The sequence below is a fragment of the Mobula birostris genome, chromosome X (assembly GCF_030028105.1).
Source record: "Mobula birostris isolate sMobBir1 chromosome X, sMobBir1.hap1, whole genome shotgun sequence".
Taxonomy (NCBI): domain Eukaryota; kingdom Metazoa; phylum Chordata; class Chondrichthyes; order Myliobatiformes; family Myliobatidae; genus Mobula; species Mobula birostris.
The window spans coordinates 43,780,754-43,799,736 of record NC_092402.1 but is presented as its reverse complement, the minus strand read 5'-3'; the positions used below and the strand labels follow the sequence as shown (position 1 = coordinate 43,799,736).

Genomic DNA, 18,983 nt, shown 5'->3' with positions numbered 1-18,983 from the left:
TAAAATATTATATGGCATTATTTCAAACAGCAGAGAATTTCATCTAGATATCCTATCCAATATTTATCCCTCAGCTAATATCATTGGGAAGCACATAACAATACAGCCAATGGGTCCATGCAAGATAATTGGGGGACATCCTCTTTAATCCTGTTGGTTCTCCACTACCTGCAGAACACCCAATGAAACCCTAATCAGTCACAGACAGAACTTGCAAATTCCACACACACTCAGCCCTCGAGGTCAGCATTGAATTTATGACCAAAATCAGCAGGTCATGATCACATTGTTGTTTTTGAGAGCTTTCTGTGCAACAATCCCACTAAAATAGCAGTAAAGCAACACACATCAAAGTTGCTGGTGAATGCAGCAGGCCAGGCAGCATCTGTAGGAAGAGGTGCAGTCGACGTTTCAGGCCGAGACCCTTCGTCAGGACTAACTGAAGGAAGAGTGAGTAAGGGATTTGAAAGTTGGAGGGGGAGGGGGAGATCCAAAATGATAGGAGAAGACAGGAGGGGGAGAGATGGAGCCAAGAGCTGGACAGGTGATTGGCAAAAGGGAATACGAGAGAATCATGGGACAGGAGGTCTGGGAAGAAAGACAAGGGGGGGGGGGACCCAGAGGATGGGCAAGAGGTATATTCAGAGGGACAGAGGGAGAAAAAGGAGAGTGAGAGAAAGAATGTGTGCATAAAAATAAGTAACAAAAGGGGTACGAGGGGGAGGTGGGGCCTAGCGGAAGTTAGAGAAGTCAATGTTCATGCCATCAGGTTGGAGGCTACCCAGACGGAATATAAGGTGTTGTTCCTCCAACCTGAGTGTGGCTTCATCTTTACAGTAGAGGAGGCCGTGGATAGACATGTCAGAATGGGAATGGGATGTGGAATTAAAATGTGTGGCCACTGGGAGATCCTGCTTTCTCTGGCGGACAGAGCGTAGATGTTCAGCAAAGCGGTCTCCCAGTCTGCGTCGGGTCTTGCCAATATATAAAAGGCCACATCGGGAGCACCGGACGCAGTATATCACCCCAGTCGACTCACAGGTGAAGTGTTGCCTCACCTGGAAGGACTGTTTGGGGCCCTGAATGGTGGTAAGGGAGGAAGTGTAAGGGCATATGTAGCACTTGTTCAGCTTACAAGGATAAGTGCCAGGAGGGAGATCAGTGGGGGGGGATGGGGGGGGATGAATGGACAAGGGAGTCGCGTAGGGAGCGATCCCTGCGGAATGCAGAGAGAGGGGGGGGAGGAGAAGATATGCTTAGTGGTGGGATCCCGTTGGAGGTGGCGGAAGTTACGGAGAATAATATGTTGGACCCGGAGGCTGGTGGGGTGGTAGGTGAGGACCAGGGGAACCTTATTCCTAGTGGGGTGGCAGGAGGATGGAGTGAGAGCAGATGTACGTGAAATGGGGGAGATGCGTTTAAGAGCAGAGTTGATAGTGGAGGAAGGGAAGCCCCTTTCTTTAAAAAAGGAAGACATCTCCCTCGTCCTAGAATGAAAAGCCTCATCCTGAGAGCAGATGCGGCGGAGACGGAGGAATTGCGAGAAGGGGATGGCGTTTTTGCAAGAGACAGGGTGAGAAGAGGAATAGAAAATAGCAGTAAATACATGACAAACACTTTGGATATTCTATGATTGTGAAATATGCTATTTAAATCCTCAAGTCTTGCCAGTGTTTAAGATTGATTGAAGGAGAAATGAGAGGTGAGGGGGCAAATATTTTCAAACCCCAGTGTAAGCTGAAATCCTCTCAACCGAGGGGCGCAGAACGCTCATTGATGGGCGAACCAGATGGCGTCACGGCGCGCTGACATCACTGAAAGGGTGATGTCAGGAGCATGGGGGCGGGGTGGAGTGGAAATTCGGCGAACTCGAACAGTCGGAGGCGATCCGCGGTGGGGTTCGGTTGAAGAGTGGCGAGTGGCTGGTGAACAGGGGCAGAGTAGAGGCAAGAGAGGCTGAAGGGAGGGGGAGGGAAGGGGCTGACAGGAGCTAAGGGCCGGCCTCTGGGCGCCCGCTGTCATCACGTTAACAGCCCGTCTGCAGGTAAGTGAGGCTAGGAGCTCGGTGCTACCGCTGTCAGGAGAGAGGTTGTGAGAGTTAAAGCCACGGGCCAGGAGGGGGTGGGGGGAGGGGGGAGCAAGGCTGACGCAGACAGACGGGCACATTGACTGCCACAGACACAGACAGACGGGCACTGACTGCTCTAGACAGTACATCTCAGACAGACAGGCCAATGTTGTCTGTCAGGTAGACTCATGTAGGCAGGCTGACGCAGGCAGATTCTTGCAGGCACAGATGGCTTTCATCATCGTCAGGCCTTGACCTCCAGAACTCTTCTGGCCCAGCAGATGTTGAAAGAGGCAAACTTGGATGAGGCAAACAGTATTGAGGGGTTGCCGTGCTGTGTGAGTGACTGAACCAGTTTTCCAAAGAACTAAACAATTGATTTGGAGGCAAAAGTTTAAACCTCTCTCTTGCCCCCCCCCAAAAAAAATAGATCCGGCGAATTGGGTTATTGAGGGATAAAAATCTGATTTGGGGAGACAGAACTGTAATTCTTGGCGGGTTTAACTAGCACTTTTTTTTCCACTCTGAAATCCATTAAAATGATTACTGAAGTATCCTATGAAATATCCCATAGACTGATTGGAAATGAATAGTTGGGATTATTCATGGCCACGATTGCTAAAGTTTATTGGAAAAAATTTTGTGCGAATGTTGCTTTGCAAGCCTTAAGTTACAATACAAATGGTGCAGTGCTTTCTTATATGGCAACAGGATTGCTGTTAAATAAAGGCTTTTGGTTCATTCCCAAAACATTTTACATCTGCCATTGAGTTCTCAGTTGACTGATTGAAAAAAAAATCTTGCAGTTGCTTGCCATGTGTTATGCTGAGCCTATATCCCTTGCTGGGGTATTGAGAACCCTTTGAATCTAGGAAATGAAGAGGCCAGTGCTGCATATCTAATTGACCAAATGGTTTAGAATTACAATAGATGTGTAAAATAGCTAGACTACTCTGGGGGCTGAATTTTGGAAATGTAAATGCTGTAGAGAAATTTATTAAAGAAGCTATTCATCCCTTTGTGCCTGTGCCAGTTTCCTTTTCGAACGGGGATAGTTAATAGCTTTCGCTTCCCACTCCTGCGCATGTTTCCATTTCTGAGTATTTTCCAGTTTTCTTTTGAAAGCTACAGCCCTATTTCTGCCACCTTTCCAGATTGCCAGAGCCTGTGCTGTATTTTAACTTCATGACTTTGTTTTTGCAGGGAGTTTTTGTGTCAGAATAGTGGAGTATTTTCAAGCAGACATATGATGAACTTTGGCTTGACTCGTAGTAACTCAGCAAATTATGTTATCTGCATTGCTTTTGAATTTCTATTGTTAATAAATTGAATAGTGGTTTGTTTGTATTGTGAGTTTTAGTGTGAGAATGATGGCAAATCAGGCTAATAATTGAATCGTTGCTGATCTCTAGATTAAGCCTTCATTAAGTTAAAGTACTGCCACTATATCTTAAGGGATAAATAGCCTTCCTCATTTGTGCCAGTATTCTAACCACAGAGTATGCAATACATGCTCTCTATCACCAGATCTCTGAGCTGTTGGTTCATGCTCTTGGCATTCTCTGGAAATTCCTTTCATTTGTAACATGATGGAGTTGTGTTGACAGAATAGCAGATTTTGAAGTACACTGCAATGAGGCCTGATTTCTTTCCACTCAATTTTGTTTTACAAATTCGATCATGAGACATGGGCTTTTGCCGGCAAGGCAATATTTTATGGCCAATCTGACATCCTTGAGAAGGTGGTGATGCTCAGTTGCCTAGTTGAATTTTTCCACTCATGGTGAAGGTAGTAGCACATCTGAGGGTTACAGTGACTTAATGATGAAACAAAACTACTATATATTCAAAATGCTGGAGGAACTTAGCAGGCCAGGCAGCATCTATAGAAAAGGGAAAACAGTCAACATTTCGGGCTGAGACCCTTCATTAGGACTGCTTGAAGGGTCTCGGCCTGAAATGTCAACTGTGTGGATTTCCAGCATCTGCAGATTTTCTTGTGTTTGGACTATATATCCAAATTAGCATAGCGTGTTGATGGAAGGCAGCTTAGAGTTAAAGTATTTCCAGGCACCTGATACCCTTGTCATTCTAGGTGGTTGAGGTTACTAGATGGGAGATGCTGTTGAAGAGGGCTCAGCAGATTACAGGAGTGCAACCTGGAGGTAATTAATTTTGCAACAAGTCCCTCTAAAGGGAGATTGGGTATAATAACCTTAAATTATGTTTAAGATTGTAAACATGGTAGCATAGTGGTTAGCACACCACTTTGCAGTACCAGCAGCCTGGGTTCAATTCCCATCGCAGCTTGTAAGGAGTTTGAACTTTCTCCCTGTGACCTCATGGGTTTTCTCCAGGTGCTTTGTTTCCTTCCACATTCCAAATGTGTACTGGTTGGTAGGTTAATTGGTCATTGTAAATTGTCCCATGATTTGTCTAGGGTTAAATTGGGGATTGCTGAGCGGCATAACTTGAAGGGCCTACTCTGTGCTGTATCTCAATAAATAAAAATTTGTGTCCGCCTTTATACAAGTAATAACTCTGATTTCTCAGAAATTGTGCACATCAATCTTAACTCAGTAGATAATTCATAGAGTCCCAAAGTTGAATTGCCAGCTGTTTTTTCTTCAGAATCTGGTCTTTTAACTGTTGATATTTGTGGTGTAATTTTCTCTCCAAGCTTTAATAGCACAGTCCATTAAAGCTCCATCCAAGGCACCAGTTACTTCTTTCTCTCTGATTATTGAATTAATAATCACAGCAGTGTCCAGTGAAGTTTGCAAATCTGGTCCAGTTTCTGTGAGCTTCTACAGAAACTCACGTAGATAGAAAAGATTACAAAGCATTTGAGATAAGCAATCTCAACTGCTACCTGTCTTTTCAGCCTATTATCTTGATCAACTCCAGTTGGTTATTGCTTAAGGCTTTAAAATGTGAAATCCTAGACACAATTCCCAAAAGGTGTGGTATTCAGGCTTTTACAGCCCAGACTTGACACCAGTCAGTTATTAACTGAATTTTTTTAAAAAATCACTGGATGTTGGAGTCTGGTATTAAAAACAGAAAATGTTGCAAAAGCTTAGTAGATCAGGCAGCATCTGTGGAAAGAGAAACAATGTTTCAAGCATAACTGGGAAAGACAATGCAGATTGGTTTTAAGTGGCAGAAAGAAGTAGAATGGTCACAGATGGATAAAACAAAAGGAGCATCTCTGTTAGAATGATCTCAGGGTTGCTGTGGGAATGAGTAGTTAATGAAGTAATCTGGTCGGTAGATTACTGAGATCAGGTATCAAGTACTGAGATGTTAGAGACAACTAACATGAACAAAGAAACTTAAAAGATGTGAGAAAGAAAACATGGTCAAACAAATGTAAAATGTGGAGCTATAGGGAATGTTAATCATGTTTACCTATGATGGAGAGGGACAACTGAACCAAAATTACAGATGGATGACCTGTGGCAGAATTGGCTGATTTTGATAAAGGTTGCAAAACACGCACAAAAGGGAGCTGAGGTGCTGTTCCTAAAGTTTACATTATGCCATGTATAGAGGTTCAGACAGAAAAGGAGCACTGTCAACTTTCTCTTGATCTTTCTTCTCTTTTTTTTAAACTCAACTGTCTATTAAATCCACAAAACATTACATAGTGATTTACGTAGAGAGGACCATTAAGACTCAGTGCTCTTTGGAAAAGTTGGAAGTGAAAGCTTGTAGTTCTCGGTTGTAATCTTTACTGAAAATTTAGGATGCTGTAACTGGCTTTGGTTCTGTGCTGTGAAAGGGAAGAAACATTCCTCCTTCAATCATCTCTGTTGGAATTGAGTGAAAATATCTGTTTCATGAGAACTGGAGGATGCTTGCCATCATTAACTTGCTAACTTATCCAAAACTTTGTGTGAGTGTTTAAATGCAAATATGTTACCTCAGACGCGCAACTGCCTTTAAGATTGCACAGCAGATAGGTTGGTAACAATGCAGGTAATATTTTTTCTGTTTGTTTTCCATCCCTGTTTCATGCAGAATAATTAATATTTCAAAAGAGAAATGGAGTTCAAAAGAGAAATGGAGTTCAAAATCCCTCATTTTGCAACACTCAGCTATGATGACTAAACTGCTGTCAAAAGATTAAACAAAGCCAATTTTGTTACTATTTCAGCTAGGTTAACTTGGCAGTATATATGGAAAATATGCTTAACAGTAATTGCTGTAAATGCAGAACTGTGCTGGTTTTGGAAATGTATGCTCCCAAATTATGTAACTTTAAGTATGTTAAACAGAACACTTAAAAATAGACATATTTCAATGTAAGAGATTGACATCAAGAGTTTGTTTATAAACTGTACTGGTGCATATTTTTTCCAGCTCTACATTTCATTTCATGCATACGTTTTTTTCCATACTGTGAGACTGTACTATATAGTTCAAGGACTTTCTGTGTTATCAAGCAGTTAGCAAAGCACAACAGCTGTACTGCAAGGTGGCTAAGAGTGGCAGAGACCATGTAAATCAATTAGGGATTTAAAAGGCTCTGCATGTTTACCATGCAGAGTGAGGAAAGTTTGTCTATTGCAGTTTTGAACTACTGGAATTTTGTTTTTGAATACCTGGTTTTAGTTTTTGAAACACAACACTCTTTTACCTCCCTCCTCTTTTTAAAAAAAATATATATATATAAATAAATCAAGATTTTGATTGTGTGGGCACCTTTCACTGACGAGATTACACGGTTAGCAAACTGGTGTATCACTCTATCTAGTCAAAGTGTCTCTTCCAATAATGTATTTCCATTTGCTCTGAACTAAATAAAATATTGGAACATAGAATACCCAGAGGGAAATTAAACTAAGAGTATTGAGTGTTGGACTACAGAATCTATGGCACATTACTATGATGCATCTGACCAACAGTGATCTCAGCGTCTGGTTCTTTGACCACTGTTCTGACTTGCTAAATATGTCCTGTGGGTTTTTGTAGCAGAATAAAACCTCATGGTGATTGTGGCCACAATTGGCCTTTCATAATTATGGCATGATTTTTTTCAATACTGTTCTGACCCAAACATTGATTTTAGAATAGCAGTAGACAAATGCTTCTTGCTACCAGAGAATTTAGGATTATGCCTAGATTAAAGGATTTGTCCTTGAGGTCAATTTTTGTGACATTGATTTTTTGATGATGTACCGCAAATGATTTGTAGGGCTGTGGTTATCTGAGGCACTCTGTACAATTAACTATATTTCTACTCACCCAGGGTTCTCTCATCAAAGGAAAATGAAGTGATTTTAATCAGCCTTGGTATATTGTTAAGTAACACTTGATCTATAGGAGATGAGTGTGGTTACAGTGTAGGGCAGTCCATATATTATATTTCTAGTGGAATAAGTACAATTGAGGATGTGATTACACTATTGACACCCTTGAGCCACAGTTGGAATTATTAAAATTTACAATGGCTTTGATACATCATGTACTATCTTCCTCTCATGGTTTTCCATAGTTCCTGTAAAGTCAGTAGAGTAAAGACAAATCCTTTGATCTAGTCCAACAAGCAGATTTTTTTTCCCCCAGAAATAATCTTTGCTTTCTTAAGAAAATATCTCTGGAACTATGGAAATGTTGCAGTTAGTTCAAAATATAACTAGTTTTCTTCCCAATTTTTTTTTGCTGTTTTTCACCTTCACTGTTGTTTTACCGAGTGCCTGGCATTAGATCAAGCTTTTTATCTTATTGCACTGGGCCAGGTGATGTCCTGTTTTAATCAGTGAGCCTAAGCACTTACTCAAGCACAGAACATCAGAATTTAGCTTGACAGTATTTCTATCTGATATTTACTTGCATACATCAGATTGGAAAAACGAGCTAATTTTGCTTTGCCATAATTTGGAAACTGCAATATCACCTATCATGGACATACTATGGTGGGGGGTGCTTAGAGAATTTTCCCTAGGTGACCTGTGTTTAGAATAGCTAGATACTTCATTGCTGAGTGTCTCTTGGTGGAGTTTAAGCTAATGGTTTAAGTCTGGAAGTCCAACAAATATCAAGACTGTCGAGATGTCCTGTAAATAGTAAGTAGGCCTCTGTGGTTTCTCCATTTAACTATGAAGATGCACTTAGCTGCAGAAAAGAGAACAGTGCATTATTGCAGAAAGTACATATAACACAACTGTGAAAAATAATGCATGAAGTGCGTGTGTGCAAGTGGATGGTATACTCTTTTTAATTGGTGAGCGTATATAGACAGTGCTATAGGCAGATGAAGAAAACCACACAAATCAGGAGTTGGAATAGACCTACTTGGCTCCTTGAACCTGCTCCACTATGCTACTAAGTCACCGTAGATCTGCTTGTAACCTGAAATCCTTTTTCCCAATTACCCTTGGTAACCTTGTACACACTTACTAAAAATTTGGTAATTGCTTTATTATTATCGTGTGTACCAAGATAACCATGAAACATTTCATTTTGCACGCCATCCATACAAATTATTTAAAAACAGTTAGTACAAAGGGAAAAGCAATAACAGAATGTGGAGTATAGTGTTACACTTACAGAAAAAGTGCAATGCAGATAGATACTAAGATGCAAGGACCATGACTAGGAAGATTGTGAGGTCAAGAGTACATCCTGTATTGTACAAGAAATCCATTCAAAGATCTTATGGCAGTGGGATAGAAGCTGTCCTTAAGCCTGGTGGTGCATGTTTTCAAGTTTTTGTATCTTGTGCTTGATGGAAGGAAGAAGACCTGTCGTAAAAAAAAACAAAGCTTAAGCACATTTATTGGAGCTGGATCAAAGGAAAGATAATGACTAGAACAGTTAAAATATAAAATTAGGAGACACAAGAGAAAGCAGATGCTGGAATCTGGAGCAATAAACAACCTGCTGAAGGAACTCAGCAGGTCGGTCACCATCTTGGGGGGGGGGGGGTGAATGTTTGACATTTGTTTGAATTCCTGGATCAGGACGGATTTCATTTAAAATCGTTTCCCCTACCATGTATGTTGTAAAGAGTGTAAATTTACAGAACCTGTAATGTTTTGTCACTCATTGTGCCTTGAACAAGCAAAGAAATCAGACATGGGTACTACCGGATGCAAAACTTTGTATTGAGTAGGGTACAGGCTCCTAATAAATATGTTTGAAGTACACAGAAGTAAGATGGTACTTAACATCCAGCCACGAAGTGCTCAAAGAAAATATTATGTATTCATGGAGTAAATGGTTTATATGTTATACTTTGAATATTTAGGTATTCCGTTTTGGGAAAAATAGTGTAGTAGGTTTCAATCACTTGAATGCAAGGGAAAATTGTATTTGAAATTTTGTGGTCTGAGGTGTACTTACAATGGATGAGTAAATTTATAAACAATATGTTCAAAGATAATACTTGGTATTTCTTCACTTGTGCTGTCCATTGGGTAATGCCCAATCATCAGATGTTGTTGAGGGATTAGTATGCTTTCTCTGAAGATTGAAATCTGATCTGGTTGTTGCACATGACTAGGAAGGAAAAGACTTCTCTGGCCCAGAAACTATTTGACTAGAAATTAGTCTGCTTCACTGAGCTGATGAATGTGGGTCTACAAAACAGAAATGGTCAAGTTTCTAGAGCATAGTACGGTCATGAAAGAGCTTTTCAGTGAAGTAGAAAAATAGAATGATGCAGGAAAAAAGTCATAGAAAGAAAGAACTGTCTGTATTGTCTAGCCTGCTGTGCTGTACTTATTTAAAAGGTCAATTGGTCTTTTAAATTGTCACCAGGATGCAAAAACTGATCTGTTAATGTCATAGAGCCTGGAACCAAGCCCTTCACCCCACCTATTCCACATGACACTATCATTCTGCCTAGACCTATTGCCCTCCATATCCCTCAGATCCATGTACTTAACCAAATTTCTCGCAAATATTGAAATTGAACCCACATCCATCAATTCTGCTGGAAACTCATTCCACACTCACCATCCTCTGAGTGAAGAAACTCCCCCTTGGGTTCACCTTAAATATTTCTTCTTTCACTCTTAACCCATGACCTCTAGTTCTAGTCTCACCCAACCTCAGTGGAAAACCCTGCTTGCATTTACCCTATCTATACTCATAATTTTTACACATCTATCAAATCTCCCTTCATTCTTCTACGTTCCAGGGAATAAAGTCCTAACCTATTTAACCTTTCCATGTAAATTGGGTCCTCAAATCCCAGCAACATCTTTGTAAATTTTCTCTATACTGTTTCAATTTTATTGCCATCTTTCCTGTAGGTAGGTGACCAGAACTGCACACAGTATTCCAAACTGGGTCTCACCAGCGCCTTGATACTCCTGTACTCAATACTCTGATTTATGAAGGCCAATGCGCCAAAAGCTCTCTTTACAACCCATTTACCTGTGGTGCCAGTTTCAAGGAATTATGGGTCTCTATTCAACCACACCCCTCAGTGTCCTACCATTCTCTGTGTAAGTCCTTCCCTAGTTTGTCCTCCCAAAGTGCAACACCTCACATTTGTCTGCATTAAATTCCATCTGCCATTTTCCCGCCCATTTTCCCAGATTGTTAAAGAACATCAGGTGTCCTACAGTTATCTTTGCAGAAAATGCATGTTGTGCAATGTAAACACACAAACACAAACGTTATTCCTTGATGGTATGCATTAGGGATATCAAGAATAAACATGCTTTGTAATGGAATTCAATAATCTTTAGTATTAAAATATTAGTTGCTTTGAATATTTTATTGTATCCATTTGATTTGTCCATTTAATGATCTGTGATTACAAAAAGTCTTCAATTTATTTGTACCAAATCTGGTTTATTGTTGAAACTTGCTATTTTGAAGATTTTTTTCTTGTAAAAATGGACTGAATACTAGGGCTGAGATTCATGGGAACTTGCAGCTCACTTGAATCTCTCAGTACAAATTTAATACCTATACCTGAATGATTCATGTCAGGAGAACTTTTTTGTTTGCTTGTTTTGAGTCCAGCATTGGAAAATGATGATGGTAACTAGTTTATTATTTTCACATGTACCAACTTACATTTTGCGTTACATCCTAACAGGTTAATCCAAACATAATTACATCAATGTAGTACGAAGTGGAAAAGCAGTATCAATGCAGAACATATTGTTACAATTACTAAGAAAGTGCAGGAAAGGCGATGATGAGGAGATTGAGTTCATCTCACCAGCCTCTAAAGAATCCTACAAACTGATCCATTTGGATTTCTAAGATATGAAATACATCTTTATTTGTTAGTTTCTATTTTGTTAAAGGTGTATTAAGGGAGAGTTTCAGCAACTTTTCCTCCTATCCTTACACAGGAGTTGCATGAGTATTTTAGTATAAAATCACCAATTGCAATTTCTTTATGGTTGATAGTATTTATTTGTAGCATTAAGTATTGGATTGAAGCTATAAAGTTAAACAATGTGGGTTTGTTACATGATTATTTTTCCACCAAACACTCAGCATTTCCCTCATGAAAGCAAAGCCTAGTTTGTAATTAGTTTGTCATATTACGATCGAGGAATGTGTTTGTAGACTGGATATTGAACTTTTTACTGTTGGACTGCGGCCATATTCCACTGAGATACAACACTGGGCGGCACGGGAGGTTGTTCCTGCCTGTGGCCATCGAACTTGCAGCTCCTCCTGTGGAGGGTCAGACACCCTGAGCCAATAAACTGGTCCTGGACTTATTTTCCATCTGGCATAGCTTGCATTTTGTTGTTTGATTGTTTGTGGTTTTTGTATTGCTATATTTATGCTCTATTCTTGGTTGGTGCAGCTGTAACGAAACCCAATTTCCCTTGGGATCAATAAAGTATATCTATCTATCTATCTAAACTTTTAATTATTCTCTCAACTCTGAACCATCCAAACTATGTATTTTGAAAACCCCAAAAAACTATTGTCTTAAGCCAGAAATAGCAAACAGATTTCTTGCCTTCGCTGTAGTGTAGTCTATAGTCAGACTTTAAGATTACCATGGCTAAGCTCATCATCCACTTTTTTTAAAAAAAGAACTGTCTGGATTTTCCTAAGGCTCTAAAGAACCACATCCAAGGCTTTGCAGTTTCTGCAATTGATATGCAAGATTCATGACAATTAATCTCCGTAGTCCCACTCCTATCTTTCACCTTCTGCAACACTGCAACTTGTGGAAATACCTAATTATGTATAAATCCACTGTCTATAGAGATTGTATTTCCATCTAATTCAGTACTGTGTCAGTGTCTTCCTTATTTACCAGCCTTATTGATGAGAATTGCTACTACCTCAATATTCACTTTCTCTGCAAGGTAGAGCTAGTTACCCAGACCCCTTGTTTTATTTCATTATTTTCTGTGCAACTCTTCTTACTATTCCCTACCAAAATTAAGTGCACAGCCCTGAAGTGTATACTGGATTGCAAGTTTACGTAACAAGTGGAATCATAAATCCAAATTTTTTCTTTGAAATACCAAGGTTTTGTTGACAGAACAGATCAAGAATTTACAGTACAGTGGCATGCAAAAGTTTGGGCACTCCTGGTCAAAATTTCTGTTACTGTGAATAGTTAAGTGAGTAGAAGATGAACTGATCTCCAAAAGTCATAAAGTTAAAAATGAAACATTCTTTTCAACATTTTCAGCAAGATTAGTGTATTATTTTTGTTTTGTACAATTTTAGAGTGGGGGGGGGAGAAAGGAAAGGAGCACCATGCAAAAGTTTGGGTACCCCAAGAGATTTGAGCTCTCAGATAACTTTTACCAAGGTCTCAGACCTTAATTAGCTTGTTAGGGCTATGGCTTGTTCACAGTCATCGTTAGGAAAGGCCAAGTGATGCAAATTTCAAAGCTTTATAAATACCCTGACTCCTCAAACCTTGTCCCAACAATCAGTAGCCATGGGCTCCTCTAAGCAGCTGCCTAGCACTCTGAAAATTAAAATAAATGATGCCCACAAAGCAGGAGAAGGCTATAAGAAGATAACAAAGCGCTTTCAGGTAGCAATTTCCTCAGTTAATGTAATTAAGAAATGGCAGTTAACAGGAACGGTGGAGGTCAAGTTGAGGTCTGAAAGACCAAGAAAGCTTTCCGAGAGAACTGCTCATAGGATTGCTAGAAAGGCAAATCAAAACCCCCGTTTGACTGCAAAAGACTTGCAGGAAGATCTAACAGACTCTGGAGTGGTGATGCACTGTTCTACTGTGCAGCGACATCTGCACAAATATGACCTTCATGGAAGAGTCATCAGAAGAAAACCTTTCCTGCATTCTCACCATAAAATTCAGCGTCAGCAGTTTGCAAAGGAACATCTAAACAAGCCTAATGCATTTTGGAAAGAAGTCCTGTGGACTGATGAAGTTAAAATAGAACTTTTTGACCGTAATGAGCAAAGGTATGTTTGGAGAAAAAAGGGTGCAGAATTTCATGAAAAGAACACCTCTCCAACTGTTAAGCACGGGGGTGGATCGATCATGCTTTGGGCTTGTGTTGCAGCCAGTGGCACGGGGAACATTTCACTGGTAGAGGGAAGAATGAATTCAATTAAATACCAGCAAATTCTGGAAGCAAGCATCACACTGTCTGTTTAAAAAAAAAATGCTGAAGATGAAAAGAGGACGGCTTCTACAACAGGATAATGATCCTAAACCCACCTCAAAATTCACAATGGACTACCTCAAGAGGCACAAGCTGAAGGTTTTGCCATGGCCCTCACAGTCCCCTGACCTAAACATCATCGAAAATCTATGGATAGACCTCAAAAGAGCAGTGCATGCAAGATGGCCCAAGAATCTCACAGAACTAGAAGCCTTTTGCAAGGAAGAATGGGTGAAAATCCCCCAAACAAGAATTGAAAGACTTTTAGCTGGCTACAGAAAGCGTTTACAAGCTGTGATACTTGCCAAAGGGGGTGTTACTAGGGCCCTTTTCCTTTTTTTGTTATTTTGAAACTAAAAGATGGAAATAAAAAAAGTAATCTTGCTTAAAATATTAAAGAAATGTCTCACCTTTTTAACTTCATGCCTTTTGGAAATCAGGTCATCTTTTACTTAGCTGTTCACAGTAACAGAAATTTTGACTAGGGTACCCAAACTTTTGCATGCCATTGTTTATACTAAGAATCATCAGATCTCGATTATGGACTGAAATTCTGATGAATTTATACTGTGAAGTGCCAGTTTGTTTCCATTAACTTTCTTCTGTTGCCTTTTTTTGTAGTATTGTTTTCATTTCAGGTTACCCCATTATAGGAAAGATGTGGAGGCAGAAGAGGTTTATGAAGATTCTGCCTGGATTAGAGAGCATGTGCTATAAGGAGCAGTTGAACAAACTTCAGTTGTTTTCTCTGGAATGGTGGAGGCTGAGGGGAGATCTGATGGAGGTTTGTAAGATTATCATGGGCATAGATAGAGTAGATGGCTGGTATTTTTCCACAGGGCTGTAATGTCTAAAAAGACAGCATGCATTTAATAAGAGGGGGTAACTTCAAAGGAGATGTGCAGTTCAAGTTTTCGTTTTACAAAGGGTGATGGGTGCCTGGAATGCACTACCAGGGGTGATGGCGGAGACAAAGATAATAGAGGTGTTTAAAAGGCTCTTAGATAGGCTACAGGACTGATCATTGCCCAACCGGACAGAGACCAACATATGAGGAATAATATGTTAAGAATTTTTGAGAGCTATAGATGCCTATCTGACACTGTTTGGACATCTTGCTCTGTGCTTAATGTGTAAAATTCTTGTGCTTTGTCCATATAATTTTGTGTGCCTAATCTTTGATTTTGCTTTTTAGTACCAAACATATAAAATTCAAGAATAGAACAAAATGTTCTGGTTGTTTGGATATTTGGTTGTAAGAGCTTGCTGTGCTTAAGTGTGCTTACTGTACCATGCATTTAATGTGGCTGAGCTAGAGGCAGAGATAACATTGCATATAGATTAGATGGAGCATTGTTACCCATAAAAAACTTAATTGCACTAATAGAGAATAAAATAAACACCACTGAAGTGGTTAAGTATCTCCAATATGTTACTGCTTACTGGGCCAATAGACATTGTTTGTCCTTGTCTTTGAAATATAATAAAAATGGCTAGTCCTATTAGTCTTTGATAATTTGGTTCAGATATAGTAAAATATTTTGATTGTGGGCATGAACTGTATAGCAAATTCAAAGAAAATAGTGGTTGGAAGAATGATAGATAATCCTGTATATGCTAATACATTGTATGCTTATGCAGCAATAATGATTAGATGCGTTAGAATTCTATGCTGATGTTCGTTTCTGGTGCAGGATCAATACTAATTTATAAAGTAAACTTCTTCCCTTCAGGAAGCTGATATTCTAAGCAGTTCCAACTTCTGGTTGATGCAACACGGAATTATACTGTAGCACAGAACTGTGTCCATGCATTTTCATCTGATTATGCTTCTGTAGATGTATTGTCTTCAGGAATTTAGGATTTCAAAAACAAGAATTGCTTACAAAGTGCCAGAGTTTGAAGTTCCCAAGGTAATGCAGGAGTGAGAGTTAATTGTGAGCTTTATAAAGGAGCTGACTTCAAATCATTTTGGAAGAATGATTCCTGTGAATGAATGGTCGGACTGCTGCTTAAGTGTTGCCTAGATTGGCATTAATACTCTTTTTAAGGCAAATCAAACTGCTTTATAGACTTGGGTTTCTAAAGGTTGTATTTTTGTTGTTAAATTTTCAAACTTACACTACATACACTTTGACACATGGATTATTCCACATAAACTTCTTTTGAGATTATTTAATACCGTAAGCGGTTTTAGATTCCAGGAACAGAAGCTGCATTGTTCTCTATTTTTATTCACAAATCAAACACAATTGTCAATAGACTTGCATGAAAGAAGCGGTACGGTGTGAAATTCCCATGCTTGTGTTCAGTTGAACTGTGGGAAATATACAACTAGACATTGATTCTGGCAATCCAAGTCAGGAGACTTATTCCTCTGTTTTTACATTGTTGGTTCTGCCATTGCGCTGATCTGTTGCTGCTTGTGAAAACAGCTAATTGCAACCTGATTTTTAAATCATGGTTGTAACAGAAATGCTGCTTCAGATAACTTTCTCCAAAAGTATTTATTTTAATTTGACATATCGTTAGAAAATCATTACAGTATTAATTTCAAGAATGTAATTCCTTTGGAATAAAAGATCTTAAAGCAATATTCTTGCAAGCCATGCTCTTTGGAATAACTAACATATTTGTGTTGCCCTTTTTATGGCCACGTTATTTATGTCTTCTCTTCTGAATTTAAGTATTTAAGCTAGGTATAGTTCAGTTTAGAATGTATGTCTAGTGAGCCTATTTGCTTACATTTGAATTGAGTGGATCGTTACATGGAACATGCCTCTATTTGTATGCACAGAATATATAAATGAACATGCATTTATATGATCCTCCTGATAACTTCAGAAGTTCTAAAATATTTTACACCTCATCATCTGATTTTGAAGTGAATGCATAAGTTTCTCAATGAACCATTTTAGGCTTTTGTAGAAATTGATGCTTTTATCCAGATGTTCTCTTTAAACATGTGTAATTAAATTTAAGATGCTGTGATCTCTGAGAAATATGCTAAAGTTAATCAGATTGGGCTTTTATTTTATTTAGTGATACAGTGCAGAGAAGGCCCTTCTGACCCTTTGAGCCACGCTGCCCTAGCAACTCCCGACAAACCCAATTTAATCCTAACCTAATCTCAACAATTTACGCTGACCCTACCCAGTAGATCTTTGGACTATGAAGAAACTAAAGCACCCAGGGAAAACTCACACATTCCATGGGGAAGATGTATAGACTTCTTACAGACAGTGCTGGAATTGAACTCCGAACTCCAGAATGCCCCAAGCTGTAATCGTGTTGCACTAATCGCGATGCTACCATGGCGTGTCTCATTGCATGCTCCTCAATAAGAGGGACATGCCTTTTCATTCCCCTCTTATTACAAATAGCTTGTCTTTATTTTTTGCAGAATCCAGATCCATAACATGAAATTCGCTGAATCACCACAAATTTCTATTTTGAGACCAGAGTGTTGGATGTGCAGAGTGGAACAGGAAATTATTATCTGACTTGAATGTGATTTACAGTATTTGTAGTAGACATTTAAATTGAAACCTGTGCTATCATGACCTGAGCGGCTGCTAACAATGTGGACATTTTTTTTTCTCTAATCCTTGGCTGTGATGTTTTTGATCACATTAGGTTTGCATTCAGTCACAAATACTGAAAATACTTTATACAGCATAACCACTGTTATTGATTAAAGATATAAATTGGGAACAAAATAAACAAATTAGATTGTTTTGTATGATAGCAACTTAAATACAGTGGATTCTGGTTAATTGTGCCATTGACACAGCTGTTATTTGGGAAAACTTTTAAAGAACAAAAATTAAATCAAGAAAATAGCGCGATTCCCTTTGTTTATTTGGGACACTACCCTGCTTAATTGGGACAGGAGACTTGCTGAACAGTTTCTCACTAGCATCTGTTGTGTGCACTTATGTGGCTGTTAGATACTACACCATGCTTAGAGCAATCAGTTTTTAAATAAGGTCGGTTGCGTGTGTTTGTATTCAAAAAGCAGTGATTTTTGTCACTGATAGTTGGCGAAGAATAAGCAGTAAGACAATTCAGAACTGTTTTGCTCACTGTGGTTTCAAGCATTCAGGCTTGGAGATGCCAGAAATGGCCGGGAGTGAAAATGAAACGATTTCACAACTTCAAGTTAGGAACTACGAAGACTTTGAAGGTTCAGTCAGCGATCATCTTGAATGTTACAATGAAAATGAAGATTTGGAGGATGCGTTGTATGAAGGTAGTCCATTATCTGCATTAGATGTCTGTGTTGATTTCGTTCATTTTTGGTCAATCAAAAACCAGATGAATTCTTTCATTGATAACTATTAGGAATTAATATAGTTTTGTAATACTGTAGAGGTATTGATAGTTTTCTAATTTGTTCTGTATTTCAGTTAAACACATAAATTGTTACTCAATTAAATAATAGTTCCTCTTTTTTATGCCTTTTAACTATTTCTATGAAACTTCAGCTAATTGGGACAGCGACTTAATTAGGCCAAAACGTACTGGTCCTGATGTGTTCTATTTAACTGGAATCCACTGTATTGAAGAAGCATGAAGAATATACTTGATTGGCAACATAGCTTCAGTCTTCAAAAATGATCATTTCAATCTTTTTTTCTTTACCAAGACAATTTAGTGTAAGGCCTAATTGATAGCTTACAGTATTTGACAAAACTAAGTGCTGGGATTTTTTTTTAAAAATCTCAAGATAATTTTCTCCCTGAACCTTTGGTATGGGAAAAGCCCTGACCAGTGTCTGTTGCACTGAATAGGCTTCAAACTCAGAGTCAACCTTTCCCTTCTCAAAGATGCAGTAATGTTGGAGGCGGGGGGGGGGGGTGTTGTTGGTAGGAGAGTACAAATGGTGTTGTCTCCCTATAGGTGACTACCTTCTTCCATGTTTCATTTCATACATTAAATGGTTCCCAACAACCACATGCCCATACTTTCGAAAATGAAAAGTGCACCTCCCACAGTCTTGTTTTTCTATGCCAAAGTATGACTCATAAATATTTCATATCTGGTATATTCCTCAATTTGCATTTTCAGATTTTACTGGCTCCTCTGCTTAGCATACTTTGTGTTCCTGTTCCTTCCCACCACTCATGTTGAGAAGTTTTAAACATGGTTTTAATATCAATCTCCATTTTGCAGGAAGGTGCACCTGGCAGTCATCAGACGCTTTTCTCGTAGCAAATTAAAACAAGAAGGCATGCAAGTTGATGCATTTTGTGTGCCTCTTAGCAACCAGTCCATTGAAAAAGAGGCCTACCTTAGAGGTGCAAGATATAGTCCGGAGTGAAGTG

General features: G+C 39.1%; 1 protein-coding gene across 4 annotated transcripts in view; it reads left to right on the top strand.

Moving 5' to 3' along the window:
• Positions 1-1,858: 1,858 nt before the first annotated feature.
• Positions 1,859-18,983, top strand: part of LOC140191356 (ORM1-like protein 3) — a 35,130-nt gene continuing 18,005 nt past the window's right edge. Inside the window, exons 1-2 of one of the 4 annotated variants that reach the window (XM_072248689.1) lie at positions 1,859-2,044; positions 17,755-17,908. In XM_072248689.1, the coding sequence (XP_072104790.1) occupies positions 17,795-17,908 (114 nt within the window). In that variant the 5' untranslated portion in view covers positions 1,859-2,044; positions 17,755-17,794. Of the gene's footprint in view, positions 2,045-4,215; positions 4,234-16,973; positions 17,167-17,754; positions 17,909-18,983 lie in introns of those variants that run through there. The other 3 variants (XM_072248688.1, XM_072248690.1, XM_072248691.1) reach the window with 3 other exon arrangements.